Source organism: Sceloporus undulatus, chromosome 1, assembly GCF_019175285.1.
Source record: "Sceloporus undulatus isolate JIND9_A2432 ecotype Alabama chromosome 1, SceUnd_v1.1, whole genome shotgun sequence".
Classification (NCBI taxonomy): Eukaryota; Metazoa; Chordata; class Lepidosauria; order Squamata; family Phrynosomatidae; genus Sceloporus; species Sceloporus undulatus.
In genome coordinates, this window is record NC_056522.1 from 261,786,244 (window position 1) to 261,812,225 (window position 25,982).

General features: G+C 43.0%; 1 protein-coding gene across 1 annotated transcript in view; it reads left to right on the forward strand.

The window, feature by feature from the left end:
- Nucleotides 1–25,982, forward strand: part of LOC121926322 (sodium/hydrogen exchanger 10-like) — a 587,624-nt gene that overhangs the window by 524,976 nt on the left and 36,666 nt on the right. Inside the window, exons 13-15 of the mRNA XM_042459209.1 lie at nt 6,452–6,549; nt 18,122–18,241; nt 19,910–20,105. Coding sequence (XP_042315143.1) covers nt 6,452–6,549; nt 18,122–18,241; nt 19,910–20,105 — 414 coding nt within the window. The remainder of the gene's footprint in view (nt 1–6,451; nt 6,550–18,121; nt 18,242–19,909; nt 20,106–25,982) is intronic.

Genomic DNA, 25,982 nt, shown 5'->3' on the forward strand with positions numbered 1-25,982 from the left:
ACCCAGATTGTTGGGGGCAATTAGCTTACACTTTGTAAAACCGCTTAGGATAATGATGGTGAACCTTTTAGAGGCCAAGTGCCCAAACGGCAACACAAAATCCACTTATTTATTGCAAAGTGCCATGTCCCTCTGGCTTTCTAGTAACAAACTCTGGCAAACTGTACTGGAGCAATGGCACATGTGCCCACAGAAAGGGCTCTGAGTGCCACCTCTGGCACGCGTGCCAGAGGTTCACCATCACTGGCTTAGGGAGTGCTTAAGCGCACTGATAAACCGTTTAGAAATGTACTTGCTATTGGTACTTGCTATTCTTGATGTAATACAGATTTCGCATTAATACTATCAGATGTAATGGCACTCCCATGTCCTTAAGAGCATTCCATAACTTTTCATTATCAGTCAGACTTTGCTATAGTCTATAAAGCGCATGCTGATTCTCTTCTAGTACCTTGGTACTCTCCATTAACCATCGTAAATGAGCAATGTGGTCTCTGATGCCTCTACCTTTCCTGATCCCTGCTTGCACCTCTGAAGTTGTTCTTTTCATACATGATTGTCTGTGATGCAGAATTTTGAGCAGGATTTTGCTTGCATGTGAAATTAATATTTTGGTCCTATACTTGCTGCATTCTTTTGTCTCTCCCTTTTTGTGGATAAAGATGTATATCAATAGTTTCTAATTTGTTTTCCATATTTGGTACAGATCCCAAACTACCAATATCAAAAACTAGAGTAAAGCTGAAGAAGAGAAACACAAAACCAGTCATCCTACCAAAATATGATCTGAACAAAATATCAACAGAATTTACAGAAAATATAAAAAAATAGATTTGCTCTATTAAGCATAACTGACTGGAAATCAGAAGAACTATGGTCAGAAACCAAGGATATAGTCAAGGAAAAATGTAGAAAGACATTAATGTTAGCCAAAAAGAAAGAGAAGAAACAATGGATAACAGATTAAAAACTTCAAGCAATAAAGGAAAGAAGAGAAGCAAAAGAAAAGTGAGAGAGCAGCAAAACTAGAACCTTGGACACAACTGTCTGATGGCTTGTACTCAAGCATAAAGAAAACTACTATAATAATGAATGCAGAGAAACAGAAAACGACAACAAAAAAAGAAGATTGAGAGACCTATTCCATAAGATCTTGAAACTCAAAGGAAAATTCAAACCATGGGTAGGGAATGCTCAATGATCACAAGAGGAACATCCTACAAGATCAAGAAGAAATAAAAAGGACAATGAAATCAATACACAGAAGAACTAGATAACTAGACACAGAGGAACTAGAGAGATGAAAAAATAAATTATGTATGGAATGAAGAACTATACAAGATGAACCCCAAATTCTAGCAAGTGAGGTGGAAGCTGAAATAAGAGAAATTGGGAAGAATAAATCACCAGGAACAGCTGATATTCCAACTGAATTGCTAAAATCCACACAGACAGAATGAACTCTAGTGTTAATTTTTCAAGTTATATTCCTTCATTAAAAGAGGAGATGATAACACTACTCTGCAAGCAGGTAGTAGAGCTGCTGGTGAACACACGTCAGTTCAAAAGTTTTCTCTGTGCCCAAAGATCATGGTAGTTTGTATGATCCTGCATTTTCCAAATGTGAACTAAAGCAAGACCAAGCAGTTTCTATGTAGTGATACAGTGGGACCTAACTATCTGCACGGGATCCGTTCCAAACACCCCCCCCCCCTCACCTCAGTACATGATCAGAGGGATGAGGCTTCTGCTGAGTCACTGACTGGAATGATGCAGTGTGTGAACCGCATCGGGTGACACCTCAGAGGAGAGGTGGCACTAGTTGGTCTCTTCTCCTCCTTAGGGGCAGGAGGGACAAATGCACATCCTTCCTGGCAGCTCTGTCACTGGGCTTTCTCCCTGGGGGGCAAGCCTGGCAATGGAGGAGCAGGAGGAGCAAACACACCCCTTCTGTCCCCTCCCACTGCTTCACTTGCCTGGTCAGGGTGATGAAGTGGCTGGGAAGGGGAGGCAAAGGAGTCTGCTGCCACCTGGCCACTCTTCCAGGGTGTGGCCTGGCACCAGGTGACTGGGCAGTCAGGGAGGAGGCAAGTGAGTGAATTAGTGGGAGGCATGGCATAGGCCACCCTCTCACCACCAGCATGGGCTCTCCGAGAAATGTCTGATATGCCTTGCAGTGATTGTGCTCTATGGTGCTTCCTCAGTGTTAGAACTGTCTTTGTTTTTATTGGCAGTTTCTTCCTGTTGGATCAGTAGGATCAATTCTCCATTGTATCCAGAAAGTCCTCATTTTCTCTGATGTGTTAAAGAGTCTCATCATGTAGCTGCAGTGTGCTGAAATTCTCTTCGAAGAAAGACACCAGTTTGCATTTGCTTCAGTTGTAATCAGTGAAGTTTTCTGACAAGAGGACAAACATTGCACAGGCATTGCAGCAAACAATGACATATCCTTATGCCTCCATCCCTGCAGTTATTTTTACACCTTTCAGACTGTAATAACTCTTACTGATATGACTGCATGTATCACAAGGCATGCACTGGTGGCCCTCAGAGACTTGAGCTCCAAACACCGAGGCAGCAGTTATATGCAGCTGGTGAATGCTGGCTCTTTCCCCAAGCAAGTAAGTGACTCAGCAGAAGCCCCATCCCCTTAGCTCATGTGTTCAGGAAGAGCACAGAGCCAAAACCAAACAAAACCCACATACACAAGCCTTTAAAAAAAAATCAAAGACTCAACTATGATCCTCAAAACGCAGCTCACCATTTGCTCTCTCCTCAGAAACTGAGCTTCAAAGAATGAGGCAGGAATTATATATAGTAGTGGCTCGCTCCTCATGGATTCTGAGAATGCTTTTTCTCCAGTGTTGGTTCTTTGCCATCTTTCAATTGGAGTTATGACAAGCAACTTGTTTAATCCTGTCTTGTCATTCACTTTACTGCGGTCATGGCTAACCAACTTAAATGAATGGGGCTCGTGCACGCGGCAGCGTGATGGCACGCGTACACTATGGGCACACGTTCCATTATCCCTTATGGGGCGCACTGCCCCTTTTCCCAGTGCGGCTTTCAGCATATGCTGAAAGCTTCGTAAGGTGCGCCCGTGTATGACGCAGCCACACTATATTTTCTTTTCATAGTTTTTGTAAATCACACAATGGGTTATCCTGTGCCTGCACAGTGCATCTTTTGGAATCTTCTAGAGCATTACATAAGGGTTTTGGTGGTATCCCTGCCCACCTCCAGCACCCCTATATAAGGAGCATCTTGCTGAAACTGCCAATTCTTTTCCGTACACAGCTGCAGCACCATTGAGAGGAACCACATTTTACAGATTGACCTTTAGTTTCATCAGTCCTTGTAGGCCGCCTTTGTCCTGTTCGGTCCCTGCAATACACTAGATTCTTTGGTAGTGTTTGTGGCATGGGTGCTTGAGGCTGCAGTTACTACTCAGGATATTTCTTTAGAGTGAATTTTCCTCTTGTCTACCGTCTTCACTGTATAGCTCTTGCATCAGTACATGGTGATGAGGACTGGACAATTCTAACTTTAGTATTCAATTGAATATCTTTGCACTTTAGGATCTTGTCTAATTCTTTCATACCTTCCCTTCCCATTCCTAGTCTTCTTCTAATTTCTTGACTGCAGTCTCCATTCTGGACAATGTTTATTCCAAGGTATGGGAATTCTTTAATTATATCTATTTCTTTGTTGTCTAAGTTCAACCCTTGCTTGCCCATTTGAGAAATAAGTTAGTTGAAATATAACTGTAATATGAAATTCAGTTAAACTAAATCAGTCTCAAATTGTGGGCAATCAAGGACTATGAACTTTACAAAAGACCTGCTTCCAGAAAAAAAAAGGGGGGGGGCCTGCATGGACTGTACATGAAGGTTCATGTGTCCTCCATTGAGTTCAGTGCATTACAGTATGCACTTTCTGCTCTAAAAACTGATTGCACAAACAATTTATCTATGCTTGTTTGGTACTGGCCTGAGTTTAAGTTAGGAGTGTGCACTCTTAAAAGCTCAAAGACCATACCATTCCATTTATATCTTTTCTCTAACTGTTGCACTGTGTCTTTAATGTTGCCATTTTTGGCCTCACTTCGAATGAGAAAAATAGTAGGTGTTTGTAATAAGAAAGTCAGAAGAGCTAAAACTCAAAATCACCTCAGGCTTGTTAGATGGGTTAAAAATAATCAAAAAGGGATGGGGGTGGGGTGAGAAGCTATGTTCAATGTAAAAAGAGGAACAATAGGACCATGGTGTGGAGATGCTGGAGATGATGAGATACTAAAGAGGAAGAGAATAAATGCAGAATTGCACAAAATCTGGTTTGCCTCAGAGCTCAGTCTGGTTCAAATGATGCTGCAAGGGACACCAGCTCAGGATAGATAAAGGGATAATACAGTAATACTTAAGATCCCTAAAGGAATTCAAGCCTCCAGGGCCAGACAAAAGATACTAAAGGAAGTTGCAAACAGAATTTCGGAGCCTCTATCAATAATCTGAAAGAATGCTTAGAGAATAGGAGAGGTCCCAGCAGACTAGAGGAGGGCAAATGTTGTCCAGATTATCTGGGCAGTTAGCAAACTGTAAATTTAATGTCAATATCAGGAAAAAGCAAATACAAAAATATAGGATGGTAACACTTGGCATGAAAACAACACTAGATCTGGAAGGTCTTAGTAGAGTAGTGAGGTGGGAACAAAAAAAAAAGTCAGTGTATTTCTTGTCTCCATCAACAGGAATATAGTATCCAGATAGGGAAGCAATAATTCCAATTTATTCTGCTTTTGTCAGACCACACCTGGAATACTCTGTCTGGTTCTGGGCATCACAAGTTCAAGAAGGATATTTATTTATTTTATTTATACCCCCGCTCTTCAGCCACTAAGGCTCTCAGAGCGACTTACAATTATTATTATTTTTAATTAGACAGTTCCCTGCCCTCAGGCTTACAGTCTAAAAAGACACAACACAAAAGGAGAAGGGAATGGTGGTGGGGAAGGGGATCAAGTCCAGCAGTTCTTCTCTCCCTCTGAGACCTGGACCAAGGCAGATGGACTGGAAGGAGGGCTCTGCTTCTTAATTTAGGCCAGGCATGATGAAGCTGGGGCTGCATCTCTCCCTCCCTGATCACAAATGGAGCACTACGCACAGAATTTTCATGTCTTCTCTGCTAACAGAGTTAATTAAGGGATTCTCTCTTTTTTTAATTTGATTTTTATTGTTGCTTTTTCACACTCATAAAAAAAACCAAGAAGACACATTACAACATAACATACCCTTTAACGACAATGACAATAACCCTAACAATACACACACCACTACTAAATATGACCTACCTCTGCTTATACTAAAAAACATATGACATAAAAGAGCAAACTTCCAACCACCTGAGTCTTTTCTTTTTGTTCCTTTAGTATTATTAATAATTGTTTTATCTATATATTATTCTCACTGTTGACTTTACACTTTATAATCCAGTTCAAGATTATATAGTTCTCATTGCATTTAAATTTAGTTGCTTAACCTACTTTTGGGCATTTCTTTTGAATAAACTCAATTTCTCTCCAGTTTATATTATTGTTTGTATGTATTTCTTTCATCTTATTTCCTGTGACTAAGCTATATCATCCTCCTATAGTTACATTCTTTCCTTACATTAAATAGCAATTCTGATTACAATCTTATTTCTTAATTGTTATCTCTTTCCATCTTTTTTCTTATAAAATAAGTCCCATTCTCTCTTTGCTTTGTCTTCATATTTATGCTTCATCCAACTTGTCATAATGTCCATTTCTGCCATCTTGTATGTCTTGAGCAGCCATTCATCTGTATTTGGTGCTTTGTCTGCTTTCCAATGTTTGGCATAAACAATTCTAGCACATGTTAGCAGGTAGAATAACATTTCCCCATATTTATCACTTGTTCTACAATTCCCAACAGAAAGGTTTCTGGGCAAAATGATATCTGTATATTCAATTCTATTGTTAATATAGTATAGATTTCTAACCAATACTTCTTGGCTATAGCAAAAAAATTAAGGGATTCTCAATAAGCATAGGACTGCGTGTGTGTCTGTGTCTGTGTGTGTAGGGACTAGTTGGCAAATATGTTATGTTGTTATATATTGTCATGCAAATATTATTTTACAGTCGACCTTCCGTATCCACAGATTCCACATCCACAGATTCAACCATCCACAACTTGAAAATATTTCTTTCCCCGCAAAAAATCCAAAAAGCAAACCTTAACATTTTATATGAGATACCATTTTTCTACCCCATTGTATATAATGAGACTTGAACATCTATAGATTTTGGTATTCATGGGGGAGGGCTTCCTGGAACCAAACCCCAGCCGATTCCAAGGGCCCATTGTACAAAGAAAAGAATAGTGTTGTTTTTTTAAAAAATTGAGCAAGGGCTTTATTTTTCCAAATATAGGCCAGTTATCAGAAGCAGTACAACAACGGGATGCTGAACCAAGATGCTGCCCAAACATTAATAGGTGCTGCTGAAAGCTATGTTGATATTGAAGGAAAGTAAGTATTTCAGTTTGAACAAATATGATAGATTGTTTAAAACTTATACATATTGCCTTTCAAATACTATTGGTGATTTGGATCCATGAGGGTCAGTTCCATGACCTCCCTCAGATATGAAAAAATCATGCCCCATGTTATTACATGACAATAACTTCTACACACATGCTTCAGCCTGACCACATTCACATCATTGCCATTTAATAATATGGGGCATGACGATCTGCAAATGATCAAATCCGCATATCTGATGGATCAGCTATATTGGCCATAACTAACTACCCATGCATCCCAAGTTCGCAATGTATATGTACAGAAATACAATATACATTCATTATCTATATTTCTGCTGTATACGTTATAACTCCAGTCTTTACTTCTAGAAGTATTTCTGTCCAGTTTACCCATTTATTTATTATGTGTTTTGTTCTTTTACATTTAGAATTTATGTGGGAATTCTGTTACTGTTCTAAACAACATTCAGAGGAATGTCTGCTTTTTTCTGGTGTAGCAAAACCAACTATGAATCTCATTGGATCTTAAAAGATTGTTAGCATTCCCTTTGTCAGCCTGCTATATCTTCCCTATGTATATCAAATATGCATTCTCTGAATGGGCAAGGAGGAGCAATGTACACTTGGTTGTTCCCCATGTGCCAGCTGTCTAGAAAGGAGTCCTAGATTGTTTTTCTGTTATGTTCATTTATTCCCTTTTACCTTATTCGTTAGTTTTTGTTTTGTTTTGTTTCCTGCCTCAGCAGCTAGATATGTTTTTTTTCACTTCACTCACACACATTAAATTAGATTAAGAGTAATAAGGGACTCATGGAAATCATAAAAAAGAAGGGCTACAGACAATGATGTGGACAAAGGGGATGTGACTTTGCATTCAGAGAAAGAGAAAAGGCAAATCGTGCCATATTTGGTAACTGAGTCTAGCTCATTGACTACTGCCCAACAGATAGTGGGTCTAGAAAATAATAACTTTGCCCCAAATCAGATGAGTGCTATACAGCATGTCTCTGAAATAAAAGATGACAGGGTATTAAAATTATTTTTAAAATTATTATTATTTCAAGTGAAAGCGAATCAGAATCCTTGGTAGTGCTTTGCCGTGTAAGGGGGTTTGCCACAAGAATGTAACAGAACAGACCAATTGGAAGGAAAAGGCCACAACTTTATTGCTAACAGCTGGTTGGTCTACCAAAGCATGACGTCTGGATCTGCCATCAACCAATATTGATCAATAAACCCATTTGCTTGGTCACAGCCAAGACAAAGGGGTGACCGATTAATTGCCCATTCACATCTTCAGTAACCAGTTGATCGCTTAATTGCATCACCACCCTTAGTCATTGGAGACGCTTGCTCGGTGCTGCCCCTGCAATGGCAACACCGGAACGCTTCCAGCACCCCCGGATCCCCATTGGACTCCCAATCCAGTGCTATGCAGTGCTGGAAACCACGCCCAGCAGATCCAAGGCCTAAAGTACCACCATCAAAGGCAGCCCCCCCCCCCCCCGGCATCTTCCTCCAATTCTATGCAGCTGTGATCACGCCCTCATGAGAGTCCCGCACTGGGAGGATATAGCCCACATAAGCCCCAGATTTCCACCTACCCAGTCTCTTGATGGAGTCCATCAGCAAGCTGCATCCTGCCACAGATGTGGCGACCCCGGTGCAGAATGAATGTCCTCCAAAGTCCTTTGACTGCAGCCCTGCATGGTGCAGAGCCAGATGCAGCACCGACATGACCTGGAACTGAGTCAGCGGAGAGCCATCAGCATGACTGAACAGCAGGCCTTTGGTTTGAGCACAGGATGCCAAATATTTCCATAAAGTTCAGACTGGGCACAGGTGGGAACTGTGAAGCCTTTGCAGCAGAATGGAAGATCTCTTCCCGTATTGGTCATATTTAGACCTGCAGAGAACTAAACAAATAGTATTGCCCAGAAAAGAAACATCCTCCCTCTGCAGGGATCATTTGGAACCATCAGATTTTGAAGAGGGCACCAGCTTGCCCACCATGAAAGCCTCAAAGAATGTAGTTATGAAAGCAGCTCTGAACAGGCCGGCCTCGGCCCTGGGACAGCAAACCTGGTTCATCTGTTCAGAGAGCTTAGTGAGAATGTTGATACAGACCAGCTTCCTGCCATCCTTTCTACCCATATGTGTCACCCTCCAGTGCCCTCCAAACTAGGAAGGATGAGCAAAGGTCCCCCAACCCCCCAACCTTGGAGAAGAAGCGTATACTGGCTAAGTGGATCAACATGGTCTGGGATGCCATCTCAGCCTCCCTTAACCAAACCATGAATTTAAGAACCGTGTCAGAATGTAAAAGCCAATGGGCCTGGAGGCCCGCTGCCACAAAAAATTCAGACAACTTTGAAATTGTTCTTTTGTAGACTCTAAGAGTGGCTGGAGCCAGTGAAGACAGGATACCCTGTATCACAGCAGATTTCCAGCCTCCCACAGATCTTGCAGGAAGGGTGTGAGTGAGCGGTCTGCTCCGGGCGCCAGCTGGCGAAACCTGGCCTCCTGAAAACGAGAGAGATACAGTGTTAATTTGGAAGCCCAGGATGGACTAGGCCTTGAAGGTGATGTTTTTGCAGCGACAGCGAAGCACAAAATGGAGGACCAACAGCATGACTCTCTCGAATGTGGAACTCTAGCGATTGATGATTCTGACAATGGCTTGGTTGTCGCACCAGAAGCAAACTGACTTGTTTGCAAGTCCTCGCCCCACATGTGAATGGCTACCACAATGGATAAAAATTCCAGGAATGTGAAGTCACGGAACCCAATGAGCAGGCCAGCACTGAGCACACCAGAGGCCTTGGAAGAAAACTCCAAATCCAAGGCTCCCAGCTGCATCTGAGTGTACTTGAAGGCCCTGTCCCTGCTCTCATGGGCACTGCCCCAGAGAGACCCCATTGTACTCCTTGAGGAACCCTAGTCACAGGCTAAGGTCCTGTTTGACACCGTGAGGTGGATGTGATGGTGTGCTGCTTTTATCCCTGTCATGATCCTAGCCAGCCGAATGCAAAAGGCTCGGCTTGGTGATATGTCCTGGCTTGCAAAATTGAGATGACCCAAAATGGATTGGATTTCCTTGAAGGTAGCCTTGGAAGCCAAAAGGGTAGCTTGAAAGTTTGAACAGAAGGCCTGGAGCTTGTCCTCAGGCAGGCGGGAAATACCCACCGCTGAGACTAGCTGGATGCCAGGGTAAGTAAGGGACATGGCCGGACCCTCTGTCTCCTCAGCTCCCAACGGGGAACCCAGCTCAGCGGCAAGGTTCTGGAAAATGGACAAAAGCTTGGCACAACCATCACCACCGGCCTCCCCCAGAAACAGGAAGTCATCTAGGTAAAGAGAGACTAGAGGGGATGTGGCCTTTCACTTAACTTCCCACTTGAGGAATGAGCTGAAGGCCTCGGAGGTCATGCAGTTGACAGAGCAACCCATAGACAAGGCTTTGTCAAAGTACCATTGGCCCTTGAATTTGAACCCCAAAAGAGGCAGAAATCGTCAGGGTAGACAGGGAGCAGCCGGAAAGTTGACTGAATATTGCATTTGGCCATAAGGGCCCTCTACCCCCAGGACCTGACCAATCTGACCATGTGGTCGAAGGAGGCATAACAGACAAAGCAAAGCTGTGGGGGGATAGCATCATTGACCGACTCCCCCGAGGGATGAGATAGGTGGTGGATCATGCGGAATTCCTCTGGAGCTTTCTTGGGCACAACCCTGAGAGAGGACACCCTGAGGTTGGGCATGGGTGGGACAGGGAAGGGGCCTGCTACCCTGCCAGCTTCGCACTTCTGGATTTTTGCCTTCAGCACCAGGTGCACGTCACGGGCTCGTTTGAGATTCCTGGCATCAGATGCCAAGTGAGAGCCTGATGCTGGAATCTGGAAACCTTAAGTAAAGCCTTCTTGTAGAAGGAAGGCTGCTTCCCTGAAGGAGTAGCATTGAAAAAGGGACTGGTGTTGGTGCAAGGTGAAATGGCAGCCAGGCAGCCACAGCACACTCATTTCAGACTACCCACCCTCTGGCTTCAGAGCTGGGAGCTCCTTCCATTTTCCCAGAGGCTGCCAAGATGGGGCATCCTTGTCAAAAGGGCTGCTGGGAGCCCTCTGGACATGAGCTTGAGCCCATGCTCAGCTCACAGCAGTGCTCGAACTTGTACTGGGGCTGAACACATTTACCAGTGTTGAACTCCCAACAGACAAGCCTGTGCGGGTCCTTTTTGCCCGCCCACTTGCAAAATCCCCTGAGCCTGGCATGTGGGCCGACTTCCAGCAACCAGATGTTGCTCTCAATGAGGTCCCACCTCTCAGAATCACTCCGGGATGCCCACTGGCAGAAGGCCATCTCATAGGCAATTGCTGCAGTCTCTCCCCTAATGCACCTGGTCCTGAGGACATTGAGCATGTGATTGACCAGGTGCCAAGCCAGCTCAGGATAGGCCATGGCAACAACTCCCACGAAAACCTGTAACCTCTCCCCCAGCTGGGTCTTGGGCTCTTTTTTGCCTTTTTTTATGGAGATGACTGTCCTGGCTTCCTCACCTTTTGGTTTGAGCAAACATCTACATAACAACCCCTGAGGATTTGTTTCCTGACCATCTTGGATAAATGGAGGCCGGGGGGGGGGGGGGGGTTGCCTCGTGAAAATTTTGGAAATTCTAAGGCCTGTTGATCCACCCACACACACAGTAAACCCAGGTGTCGCACGACTTATGGCCACAAGTCATGCCAGACAAATCTAATCTCTTTTTTTGATAAAATTACCAGCTTGGTAGATGAAGGGAATGCTGTGGATATAATATATCTTGATTTCAGTAAGGCCTTTGACAAGGTTCCCCATTACATTCTTGCAAACAAGCTTGTAAAAATCTGGGCTAGACAAGGTAACTGTTACATGGATTTGTAATTGGTTGACCGGCCGAACCCAAAGGGTGCTCAACAGTGACTCCTTTTCATCCTGAAGAGAAGTGACCAGTGGGGTCCCACAGGGCTCTGTTCTGGGCCCAGTGCTATTCAACATCTTTATCAATTACTTGGATGACAGAATTGGGGGCATATTTATCATATTTGCAGATGACACCAGATTAGGAGGAGTAGCAAATTAAATTCAACACGGAGAAATGTAAGGTACTGCCCTTAGGGCAGAAAAATGAAATACACAGATTTAGAATGGGAGATACCAGGCTGAATGAAACTACCTGCGAAAGGGATCTAGGAGTCCAAGTAGACCACAAGTTGAACATGAGTCAACAGTGCAATGTGGCAGCTAAAAAGGCCAATGCAATTTTAGGTTGCGTCAATAAAAGTATAGTGTCTAGATCAAGGGAAGTAATAGTGCCACTCTATTATGCTTTGTTCAGGCCCCACCTGGAATACTGTGTCCAGTTCTGGGCACCACAATTTAAAAAGGATGCTGAGAAACTGAACATGTCCAAAGGAGGGCGACTAAAATGGTGAAGACACTGTAAACCATGCCCTGTGAGGAACGACTTAGGGATCTGGGGGTGTTTAGCCTGGAGAAGAGAAGGTTAAGGTGATATGATAGCCTTGTTTAAATATTTGAAGAGATGACATATTAAGGAGGGAGCATGTTTGTTTTCTGCTGCTCCAGAGAACAGGACCCAGAACAATGGATGCAAGTTACAGGGAAAAAGATTCCCCCTCAACATTAGGAGGAACTTCCTGACAGTAAGGGCTGTTTGATAGTGGAATACACTCCCTCGGAGTGTAATGGAGTCTTCTTCCTTAGAGGTCTTTAAACAGAGGCTTGATTGCCATCTGTTTGATTTAGATTTCCTGCATGGCAGGGGGTTGGACGGGGTGGCCCTTGTGGTCTCTTCCAACTCTACAATTCTATAATTCTATGAAAGTAGTCCTGGGAATACAGCCCCCCACAACCAGTAGTCATCCCTGCCCAGGGTGGATCAGAGCACTCGCCAATGCCTGTTTTCTGGTCCTTGGAGCCTTTTGTGCGAAGTTTTTTTGGCATCCTTAGTAGCAGTGTGCCTTTGTTTCTTGTCCTTGTGTTTGCCGCCCTCCCAGGAGGTGGCAGGAATCACACTGGCCTCTGAGCAGGTTATGGTAGAGCTAGCGGTGGAACTGGATGGGTTCTCCCATTGTCCCATAACTGTGGTTACTTCATTCTTCCCACAATTGCCTCATTTTAATGAGCATTAATTTTAGATTAATTTTAGTAAATTTGATTGTGTTTTATGATGTTTTGTAGTTATTAATCGGGGGCTACAGATTATGTTAACTATGTTATTGTGATTTTATGATTGTTACCCACCTTGATCTTTTGGGGAGAGGTGGGCTATAAATATTATTATTATTATTATTATTATTATTATTATCATCATCATCATCACGAGCTGCTGGATGAGCTTGCAGAATCAGAGCTGCTCGTGGATGAATCTTGTTATGCTCACCCCCATTTCTTCACTCACCCCTGTGACTTGACTTTTCTCCCTTGTTTGAAGAAAGCTGTGATAGTTTGGGTCAAACCCACCATGGCATCCTCACTAGATGCTAGAGGGGGAAGGGCTGGTAAGTCTGGAGCTGTTGGGTGCTGTTGCTTCCTCAGCCTGGGAGCCAAGTCTTCCCAGGACGTTTTCGGCTGAATCACTTGGCCCCACGTAGTGGGGTGGGCCAGCCCTGGTCCTTGTTTGGCGACCTTGGAGGGCATGACTAGCCTCTGCTGAAGCAAATTAATAGTTAAGGAATACTCAGACGTGGTTTTGCTGGTTCCTTCCTCTGATTTACAGCCTACAACACTGATATTTGTTGGCGATCTCCCATCCAAGTACTAACCAGAGCTGACCCTGCTTAGCTTCCAAACGGCTTCCCAAATCCTCCCACCAGATCGGAGTGGGGGCAAGGAGGATACCTTGGCTGCTGCTGCTAGGCCTGTTGTTGCTGCTGCTGGGTGCCTGTAATGCCTGCCTCAGGGGGCAGCTGGATGCTGGGCGGCCTGCTCTCAGGCTGGGCTACCGGCCACCGGGCCTGGGTGCTGCTGCTCTGCCACTTGTCCAGTCCAGCTTTCACCCCACTCAGCTCCTGCCTCACCAAGAGCTGAACGATAATGGCGCCGTCCTCCTGTGCCATGTGGCCTTTTATAGGCCAAACCACCAGTCAGAGGCTAAGAGGGGTAGAAGCTTCACCTCTCCCAGCTTGTCCACCAATCACAGGCCCCGACTGCCTGTGAGACCCACCAATGAAGAGTACTTCTGCTCCGGTGCCTTCTGAGACTTATAGACCGGTGCCAGGGGGAGGAAATGCTGCCCCCTTTCCCCCTGCTGGTCAATCAGTGCCCAGTCAGCCAACCCAAGACTTGCCAGGGCTGCACTGCCCTCGGCACCAGCGGCTCGCCTCCCTGCCAGGCAACACAGGCGGCCCAGTAAGCCGAGTAGAAAGGTTGACAGAGAATGAAGCATTTAAAAAGAAGAAAGATGTAATTTAAGTAATAATATTTGAAAACCTGAATTACTGCATTGGGCAGAGCTTTGGGCTCAAGGAGAAAACTCCACCAGTCACTTCCAGTCACCATGCTGGGAACAAAGGTTAAAATACAGGGGGAAAAAGATGCAGACAAAAACACCAGGTAGAATGATGGTGTGAACAGAGTTTCTGTGCAATTGCAGAAAATACCTGGTAGTTCAGAGAGACATCAGCAGAGGGGAATGTTATTCCTTATTTTCTTGTTAAGGCAGTTTTCCTTCATAACATATTTAACGAGACTTCTAACAAATGTTCTGTTGACTTTGCAGTCAGCTTCGCTGAATCAACAACAAAGCTATGTTGCAGCTTATGACAGCATCAATGTACAAATGATTTTCAATTCATGATTAAAGAGGTTCTGAGCAAAGAAATTAATTAAATTTTGTTGCCACACAGTTAATTGCAATGTAGTTCAGTGGATCAGACATCAACTACAACTGCAGTGGATTACAGAATTGCTTAATGCAAATGATTTTTAAAAACCTGATCCAACCACATGATTTATTTACAGGGAATTCTTCTAACAATGATTTTCAAAAATGGGTGAATTAAGTATTAGACAGTAGAGGGGAAGGAATGCAAGACCAAGTAAATCAGTGAAATCAAACAAAAAGGAGGAACAGGAGTAATAAGTAGCAAACCTAACGTCATGAGTATTAGAGTTAGAGAAGAAGAAATTCTTCTCTAAAAGGAAAAAATTCACAAAAACAGTCAAAGTACTTAAATGATGATGAAGCCCTTTCAGTATCAGAAATGGAGGATGCCGTAAAGTTACCAAATAGCAGTGAAGACAATTCCACAGATACTGATTCAGATAAATAAATTATTTCACATAGGCAATTTGCACTGAAGGAATTTAAGAACTTGTTGAATAGAATGGTCCAAATAGGCTTAGAATTGTGCCTGAATGGATTACAGAGTGATAATGAGGAAGAAAGCAGCAACAATACAATACTATCTGTTTTTAAAAGGCCATTGCCAACATCAGTAGAAATTACATTGCTGGAGGTGATTAGGGAAGTAATAGACATAGAATGGAATATCCCATTAAACATTAAAAAATTGATGTTACACCCAAAAGTTATATTTGTATAAAAAGGACAAGAATTTCTTAAAGTGCCCCTATTGGATGGCTCACTTGCAGTGCTTATATTAGAGGCCGTTGTCCTTAAGGAGGGGTCATAGTGTAAAAGAAGTGCCTGCCATTTTAAAAAAAGGATAGAAAACCATTCCTTTATTTTTCCTTTTAAGGTGAAAGTGTTACAATGGACAGAATGACTACAGCAATAGCAGTGGAATAGAAATGGGTTTAAATAAAAAAGCCAAGGATTTCAACAATCAAGAAGGGGAGTAGGACACTGTTAGATAGCTGATAGCAATAGTGACATAGAGAACACTTGGATTTGATGACTGCTATATTTTGGATGTCTAAGTTGAAAATTGATCACTGGGTAATTCAAGTGATAAAGGATTTTGTTTACAAAAAAGCCAATCAGCCTTCCCTCACCAGTTCCAAGAAACAAGAAAAAGAGAGAGAGATAATTTGCATCTTCTGCAGTTTTAGGAAATGAGGTGTCAAAGCAAATGGTTGTTCAGTGTTTGAAAGCCTGCATCTTATGTTGTGATTATGTCAGAGTTCCACAACCCAAACATGTGTGGCTGCATTTGATGTGGTTGGTGGCAACTAGTACACAGCTTCAGCATCTTTGGAATATTTTGTAATGCTGCTGGGTGGAAGGAGCCTTCCACATTTATAAGGCATTATAAGATAAGGAGTTTATCACATGGGAGGAAATGTCAGCAACTCATCTGCGCCATATAGCCAATGCTGGCATATAGCAGAGTATAACTGGCAAATTCAGAAATGTGGTTCACAGCCCTCAGTAGAGATAACAGCAACTGGATGTCTTCCAGGAACTGAAGGAATGCAGGAATCTCCGGGACTCTCAGCAACCGATGCCAGGCTTCAGCTGATTAACGACCAGACAAGCCAAGTCTCCCAAAGTGCTATCTTTATTTACAGAGTGCTATCCAAATCACCAACGCTATAATACAGATCACACGAATACCAACTCCTACTACAACCCTCAAGCAATTACTGGAAGCCCTTGGGTTTATATAGCCTTCAGACCATGCGGTCTCCCAAACGCAATCACTTCCTGTCCCACACTCTAAAGTGTCCTCCTGTGCAATCCAGACACATATTTCATCATCCAGGTTTAGTGCACGCAGGCACCAGAGTGTCCTTGAGCCCATGAGCATCAGCTGTGCATAACCAGCCTTGTCTTTCCCAGTGCTGGATGCTCATGGTCAGACACACACACATCCAAGCATTTCCCAGTGTGCTGACTTTAACCCTTTGACAGGAAAAACATCCAAATCCTGTGGATAAACAGGGTTTAAATCCTGTGAATATCCTGCAAGAGAGGGATTGTTTTCAGACACGTTGGGGCACCTTGGCATTAACCTGACTTTAACCCATGCAAAAAGCGGCACAATTGTGCCGCTTTTTAACTATGGGATTTCCCCAAAGTTAAAAAGTCGGACGATTTTGCTGCTTTTTGCACGTGTTAATATCAGGTTAATGCCAAAGTTGCACAATGTCATCTGAAAACAATCCCACTCTAGCAGAATATTAATGGATTTAAACCCCGTTTATCCACGGGATTTAGGCGCTTCCCTCTCGTATGATAAACTCCATAGATAAGCAAGTTGGCACTGGAGGCTTTTGTTGTGTGGTGCTGTGAACACTGAGGTAAACAATTGGCAGCCACTCCCACCCTAGGAATTGGGGCTTGGCTAAATCCTGAGAATGTGTGAATTGCTTTTCCTTGCCCATCCAGAGAATGAGATGTTGATACAGTATTTACAGTGAATATCCATTTCTGTATGACCAGAGGAGCAATCCACCCCCACCAAATTTGTGGCTTTACCATAATAAATATATAAATAAATGAATAATAAGAATTATGTTTTTAGGCAAAGCTTTAAAACAAAACTAACGGAGATGGAAAAGACAGTAAATGAATGTAACAGAAAAAGAATTTTGGACTCCTTAGCATTCACTTTGTAAGCTTGTTATACAGTATTTTCATTGTGTATATCATATTACCTACTTTATGTTTTCAGTGCATCTCTTTAAATAACCTTAGCTTTTGAGTCATGTTTTCATCTGAGGAGCTCAAAGAGGTTCAGTTCAACAAGGCTGGCTTCATGGTGCATCACCTAGGAAAGTTCTGGTGAGCATGTCTGAGGCCAGGCTGAAACTTTTATGCTTCAGTTCAGAATTCTTTTCTCAGACTCTACTGCTGCCTGGAAAGTGAAAAGTCCACTCATTGCTATACCTCTCCCTAAAACAAATAATCAATGTGGAAGTGGCCCCAAACTCAGAAGTGGCCAGATTTCTCACAGACTTCTTCTTTTTGTGAAATCTCTCTCTATATTTTTCCCTTTACACAATGTGGTGGAATTGGGAGGTTGTAGTATATTTCAAAAGTGAATTGACTCTCCTGGAGACATCCAAGAAAGGCAATTCTCCCCATTTTGAGCCAGAAAAAGAGGGATTGTAGAAGCCTAGAAAGGTCGATTGCCATAAAAAAGACATGGGATTACATGAGGCACACTTTGTTCACCCCTAGTATACTTTTTGCTTACAATGAATGAGGTGGTTACAGTCAGGAAAGAATCCCCACCTAATCATAAAATGCTTTCTAAAATGAGATTTATCAGGCACCTGAAGAGTTTTTAAAAATGTAATTCAATATTGCTCCCATTGCTTTTCTGCTGTGTTGTATTGGGAGCCTTGTAAGCTTGATAAATTTGGTTGAAGGGCAGGATAAAAATGAATCAACAAACAGAAGCACAATTTCTTTCTGAGTAAAAACATGCAGGATTATACCCCTAGTGTTTTCATGATACTGCTGTTTGTTATCTGTACTCTTCACTGTACCCTGCAATTCCAAATTAATACTGGATTACAATAATTTTAAGAATTGGGGGAATGTGCAGTATTCTGTTTTCAATTGTATATTACTTTAAACATTGTAGGTTTATGAATATTCATGAAGTAAAGACATATTGGGAAAGCAAAGGACCGCTGGTGACAATGAAGAAATGGCTGTCTGACTGGGTTTACAATGTGAAAGAGGAAACAACAAAGCCACCAAAGTTAGTATAATGTTTAGTAAACCAGTGTGGTATATTCATTTGAGCATTGGACTATGGCTAGGGCTTGTATTATGCCCATATTGGAGGTAGAAATGCACCTTTAATGGCATAAGGGATAAGGTCTCATGCTGGGGACCATGATGCTAGAACTCCTTGGGATTGTGCTGTTTCATTGTGGATACAAAGCAGAATTAATGCAGAATTCAACAAAGACATATTTTTGTTAGACAGGATGGATATTGAGAAATTATTACTGGAATGAACTAGAGTCTTTACTCCAGTTAAAGCAGAGGTGCTCATTTTAGAAAGGTGAGCTTGAAAGAAACAAATTGCAGGCAGAGAAATAAGTTTAGAATTCTCAGCAGGAGGAACACTTATTCAAGAAATACATTCTTGAATAAAAATAGTCTGATCCTTCCTAAACTACTCTAAAAGAGAAAGGAGATGGGAGGGAGATGTGTTGCAGCATATCCTCCCTCATCAAAGAGCAGACAGGAAGAGGAGAGACACAAGGAAGAGGACTCAATCTGGGCTGATTCTTTTTTCTTCTTTACAACAGAGGACAGTCAATTAACTGTAACTGAATCAGACAGTGTTATCTACCCATAATGCTTTTTGTAAAGGTGGCCGACAGAGGAAGCAAAAGCAAGCAGGAAAGGAACACAAAAGATATTAATCCCTCTCTGTCTAAGCCATTTTATCCTTATTGCACAAGAGAGCAGCAATAACAGGTGCAGAGGTTGCTGTCTCTTCCAACAATTTTCTCATCCCTAACAGAACAGTGCATTCCATAACCAGACCATCTGCCATGGTCCTGGCCAAAGAGGGAGGGGGAAAAATGCTGAACTTGATCCCCTTCCCCACTGCCATTCCCTGATCCTTTTGTGTCCTGTCTTTTTAGATTGTAAGCCTGAGGGCAGGGAACTGTCTAATTAAAAATTTGTAAGCTGCTCTGAGAGCCTTTGTGGCTGAAGAGCAGGGTATAAATACTATAAATAAATACAGTCCTCCCTTCCCTTACGCAGGGGATTCATTCCGGACCAACACCAACACCATCCCCCCGCGTAAAGGAAAAAACACAGATGCTCAAGCCCCACTCAAATGAATGGGGCTCATGCCTGTAGAGGTGCGCCTCCCTTAGTTCCATCGTGGCTTCCAGCATATGCTGGAATCCGTGTAAAACGCACCTGTGTATAATGCGGGCGCACTGTAAACAAATAAATTACAGCAGGTGTTGCTTTTTACCTGGTTGTGTTACAAGCTTAAGTTCCTTCTTCTACACAACCGTTAAAGATATAAGAGCCCTCTTCATTTTTCTGTGTGGCAACACTTAATGCTCCTTTCTTTTATGCAACAGATAAGTATGTCAGAGGGCTTGTACAGTGTTATATAATAAATATACTGTCCCCCAGGGAAGGGGTTGCCTGGTGATGGTGGGGAAAGTAGACAACTATTGCAGCCTTTCTAGTTGTACTGGTTTGACTTCAGTTATCTCTTTGGCATTTCCAGTTGTTGGTGGACTTGTTCCAGTTTGGGAAATCTTCATAATGCCTCACTGGTCATGTATTATATGGAAGAAAAGGAAACTAATAATAATTGTCTTGAAATTCTAAATGCCTCTGTTTTTAGTAACAAAAATCTCAAATCTTTTTGCTTCTTCCTGTACAGAAACAAGTTTCTAAGGTTATGTCACCAAATAGTGTTTATGGAGGAATTTGAATATATAAGTACCATGATAACTTATTTGAACAGTGTTCCTATTGTTCTTACCTTAATAAGAAGTGTGAATGCAGCATATCTTCCACAACTAAAAGCGTGCAACTATTACTTTCTGTGTCTGTACATAATAGAAGCCATCTTGAAGGTATTAACAATATAATGAAATGGTTATATGAAATACATTGATAGCAATGTTTATTGCTGTTTTATATTTTTACAAAATAATATTTAAATTTCATTTTGCTAAGTGTATGAAATTGCAAAGGCTAAAAATATAAAATAGTACACTGTTCCCCCTATATTGGTATAACTTTTTTACTTTTTTCTCCTTACTCTCCTTTTATTGATATTATTTGCTATCTTTTGTGATGCAACTACAGTTGTTTAAATATAGCAGATGATCCAGACCTTATCCAGATCAAGGTTGCAGACATGTCCTTGACTACAGAACTTTGTATCAGAAGTCCGTGTTCCAAGGCATATTTAAAAGTTCTGTGTCCCAATGGACACCCAGTCCTGGCTTTTGAATGCCTTGTGATTACTAATTGACACATACAATTTAATCAAGAACACATATTCAGATTAGAAAGTGTGAAAAGTTGACTTGAGGAATGAAATTCCAGTGAAATTGAATACAAACAGTAGAGCATAAAGACACATTACACAATAACCATTATGGTTTTCACAAACCACGAGTCTTCTTCTTTGAAGTTTTTTTTAAACCGAGGCTGGATGGCCATCTGTTTGGAGTGCTTGATGGTGTATTCCTGCATGGCAGGGAATTGGACTGGATGGCCCTTGTGGTCTCTTCCAACTCTATGATTCTATGATTATAGTCTTCTCCAGAAGCCTCTTAATAAAATTTCTCTCCCTCAACGCTGTGATGAGCAAAGAGAATTCTTCATATTTTCACAGATCAGGAATTCATTTCTAATTAAAGCCCCAGGAATCAAACGTTTAAAGCTGCTTGAATCACAGCTAATATGTATGCTCTAATATATAGGTCTATGGATGTTTACTAGAGACAAACTGCAGGCTAGGGCGGAGATGACTTATCCTCCAAGTATTGTTTAGAGCAGATGTAGACAAACTCCAGCTATCCAGGGACTAATTTTCATAGTTCATGCCTGAAGGGCCAAAGTTTTTAATTTTAGAATCCATGCTATTTCTTTTTCCAGCAAAATCCTATGATGAGTGGAATTCGCCCTTTTTAATACCCCAAATTTAAGGTCTGTTGCAGAAAGGCATTGTTCCTTCATGTGTCTCTCCCTAAAGGCATATCTGTTGTTTCCTATATATTGTAGAAGTATTCCCCTATTCTCAGAAGATGCCAGCCACAGATGCTGGCAAAATGTCAGGAAGAAAATCTTCTAGAACATGGCCACATAGCCTGAAAAATCCACAAAAAACCATATTCCCCTATGTTTTTATGAAACCTACACTTTCAAATGTTTGCAATGAATGGCATAAATAAACTACTATTCCAGGTGGTAAAATGGCACCAATTTTCATTCATGTTATCTACAAATTTTATTTTTGAAATATATCTTCTATAAATGCACTGCCCACAAGACACCAGAATATTATATGATTGCTGTTTTTGTTCCTTGAACTCATTCCTCACAATGTCCATCTAGGAAATGACTGAGTTTTATCTACACTCCATGCAAATCTAGAGCAGTTGATCTTTTTCAAATGGAGTTCTTATGTTGGTGTCTAGTTCCAGTTCTATCCTACTTGTACTCATTTGGTCTTTTCTTCTCTAGTTAGGAAATTTTTTAGCTTGGTCATGAAAGGAAACTGAAAGGAAGGGGACAGAGAAGCAGCTTGTTACAAAGCTTCAAATCATGATCCTTCTTTCCTTCCTTGGAAGAAGCCATCCAGAAATGGGTTAATCTGTTCTGCCACCCAGACAAGGAAAGGAATGAAACTATCTAAACTGAGACTTTTTTTGTTAGATCCCTAGCTCCTCCATTCAGTTCTGTTCCTTGTCATTGCCTAGAACAGGTCATATTAGAGCTCCTTGGCTGCTTTCCTGGTCTTACTTTCTTTCTCTTTTTCATGCTTCATGGTCTCTGTGACACAGACAAATGGGTTACTTGTAACTGTGAAGTGGATCATTTGGAACCTACTAAAGCTATTATATAAGTGTTTGCATTAGCCCTGCCCACTTCCTGCACACCTAACAAGGTATTTCCCACCTGTCCAACAACGGCAGAGAGGCAGAGCAGCAGAATAACAGCCCACTCTCACCCCAACATCACCACCACCAGCCCAGTAAGCAGCTAGAGCCCCCAGCAACATTAGAGAGGCAGCGTGGCGGCAGAACAGTCCCCACCCTCTGTTCAACATCTGTAGACGGCATTGAGACTATGCTAATATCAACGCCAATGGTGCTCCCGGCATCAAGTCCAATGCCGGGGACCAAAAGAGGCACAGAAGTGGCTGGCCCTGAAGAGCTGCTGCTGAAGTTGTCAGGGCCATACTTGAGGGCTTAGTATGTTTGTATTTCCTCTTAGCTTTAGTAGGGTCGATATCAGACCTGCTCTCTGAAGCCACTGGCCACTTTTTTGCCTTTGGAGCTTCAGGCTTCTCTGCCTGCGAGATGGACCACAGGAGAGCTGGCAATGGTCACTGTTGGAGGAGTAGTTTCTATGGTACCCTTGGATGATATTGAAGCTGATGATATCGAAACGGTCAGTAGCGATGCTGAAGATGTCAATGCTGCTTGCGACCTTTGGGACATCTTTGGAATCCTTGGTAATTAAGATATGGGCACCAACTTTAGGGCATCTTTAGAAGTGGATGCCCACTCTGCCACCAACAAAGATTGCTCCCAACAAAAAACCTTAAGGCGTTGAGACCTATTATGGAGTGTCTGGTTAGTAAAAGAATGACAAACTGCACAGCACTCAACAGTGTTGGCTTTCTTCTAAACAAAAAAGACATGGGGAATGGCTGTCGAAAAGAGCTACTTTACGATGGCAAGAACCCCCGGGGTTTCACAAAGTGTATGGTAGTGGTGCTCTCACACGTTCGGGTTCAAGGGATAAAAGTGTTCCCTTACCTAGGCTTCTGGTGTCATCCTCTCAAAATCAGCTGTTCACAGATGTTCATTATACCCTGTCTGTTCTCATGGATCTCAGTCTTACCATCAACCTTTCCAAAATCCATTGTTGAGCCTGTCAGAGTGATAGACTATATCAGGCCATTTCTAGACTCTGTCATGGCTCATGCCTACTTCCCCACAAGTAGGGCAGAGTCTCACATTCGGGCTGTTCTCCATCTGTCTCATCCTTCAGCAAAGGACGTTCAGCAGCTCTTACGTCTCATGGCATCGACCACAACCCTGTCACTCATCTAGCCTGCGTGAAGTTCAGACTTCTATAGAACTTATTTCTGTCACTCTTTGACCACCTTCACAACCAACAATCCAAGAGACTATTTCTCCTGGCAGAGGTGCGGGCCTCCCTCCATTGGTGGACCATCCCTTGGAATGTCCTTGGAGGAATGCCTTTCCAGTTCCCACAGCCCTCCAGGATGATCACCACAGACGCATCCGTGACAGGCTGGGGATCTCACTATGAAAACCTCCATGTTTAGGGCTGGTGGTCTCCCACTGAATTACACACGTATATCAATGCCCTCAAACTTCTAGCTGTCATCAAAGTGTTCAGAGCTTTCAAGAACCACCTCCACCCCCAGGTTGTCACAGACAACATCACTGCCATATGTTACATAAACAAACAAGGTGACACACACTCTCAGCCTCTTCTCTGCCTTGCTCTGCAGCTCTGGAGATGGTAGACTATGCACTCCATCCATCCTGTGGCAGTCCATCTCGCAGGAAAGGACAATGTTCTAGCAGACACTCTATGACAGGACCCTCCAGTGAAGGACCTTGTCTCCCAAAGCATTCAGGCTCATCACATCCCGCCACAAGTAGACCTTTTATCCTCCCCAGAGAACACAAAATGTCCACTCTTCTGTACCACAGCGGGAAGAGGGCTGAACTCCCTAGGAAATGCCTTTCTTCTGGACTGGATATCTCACTTCCTCTGTGCTTTTCCCCCTCTCCCAATGGTGGGGAAAGTAGTGGTCATGTTGTCAGAAAACAGTTCAGACGCAATTCTTGTGGCCCTGTACTGGCTGAGGCAACCTTGATTTGCCCCCCTATTCCATCTCTCCAGGGGACAATATCTTAAACTCCGAGGTTGACCGGATCTACTCTCCCACTCCAAAGGAGCAGTCCTTCACCCAGATACACACAGCCTTCATCTAATATCCGGAAGGATCCAATAGTGACCTCCCCTGAGCCCTTAAGGGTTCTCTCTGCCTCATGAGAAGACTCTACCATATGTTCCTATTACAGTGGTACCCCGGGTTACGAATTTAATTCGTTCCGCGGCGCCGTTCGTAACCCGAAAGATTTCGCAACCCGAAAAAGCCATAGCCGCTAGCGCTGGAAAGCCGCGATTTCGTGCGAAAAAGCGCCGAAAAGCACCAAAAATTTTTTCGTAAGCCGGAAAAAAAAACGTAACGCGGTCATTTCGTATCCCGGGGTACCACTGTACTATAAATGTAGACGTTTCATTGCCTTTGCTGGAGCGTGCTCAGAGCACTCCTCAATTGTCCACAGCTCTGCACTTTCTTCATCTCTGGGGCAAAGGATTGGTCTTCTCTTCTCTGAAAGTCTACCTCTCTGCCACAGTGGCGAACCAATCTCATGGTTCACCCTGTGCAAAGCTCTTTACTTCACCTACAGTAGAGAGATTCTTTAAGGCGTTACACCATTTGTACCCTCCAATTCCTCCACTGGACCATCATAGTCTCTTTCACTGGTGCTCATGCAGCTCACAAGACCTCTCTTCAAGCCTCTTGGATCAATATCTCTGAGGCTCCTGTCCTTCAAGACGGCCTTCCTGGTTGCCATCACCTTAGACAGACTGTCTTCTGAGCTTACTGCTCTATGTTCAGATGAACCCTATCTGGTCTTTCATAAGGGCAAGGCAGTCCTAAGACCAGATATCTCTTTGCTCCCTAAGGTGGTTTTTTCCTTCCACCTGTCTCAAGACATTACTCTGCCTATCTTTTATCCAGAGCCATCCACTCCTTTGGAAAAGACTATGCACACTCTGGATGTTTGTTGTGCTCTGGCCTTTTATTTTCAACATTCTGCTGAGTTCAGGTTGACTAACTCGTTGTTTATTTGTTATGGTGGACGCAAAAAGGGCCATCCTATTTCTTCACACATTCTCTTGGCCTACAAACTGGCTAAACACTCTCTTACTGTTGGTGTGCACCCACACTCAACTAGGGCTGTCTCCTCATTTGCTGCCTTCCTTTGAGGTGTCTCCCAGTCTCTGCAAGGCTGCTATGTGGTCACAACCTTCCACATTTGTCCAGAACTACAGGCTTGACTCCAGGTCATGTTGGGATGCCAGTTTTGGTCATGCTGTTCTCTCATCTATTCTACAGTTAACCTGCCTTCCATCTGTAGATAAGCTTTTTAGTCACCCTAATGTGTGAGGCACAGAAACGACAAAGAAGAACAGTTTGCTTACCTGTAACTGGTTCTTTGAGTGGTCATCTGTGCCCTCACAGATACCTGCCCTACCTTCTCTTTTTCAGTTCCCTATACTTTTGCCATGGATTCAAACTGAAGGTGGAGCTAGATTGGCAGGATTAGGCATGCTAAGTACATAGGAGTAATAATAATAATATAATAATAAAAATGTATTTCTATTTCCCGCCTCTCCCTGTGGATCGAGGCAGGATTACAGCAGTCAGCTAATATCAACAATAAAAACATATTTCAACAATATTAAATACATAGCACAACACACACACACACACACACACTACAATCAATACAATACAGCTGGTCAACTCTCCATAAAAAACATACAATCGGTCCTCGCCTTACGCGGGGATCCTTTTCGGATCCTGCCGCGTAAGGCGAATTCCGCCTATGCTCGAGCCCCATTGGAAACAATGGGGCTTGTGCACGGCGGCGCGTGGG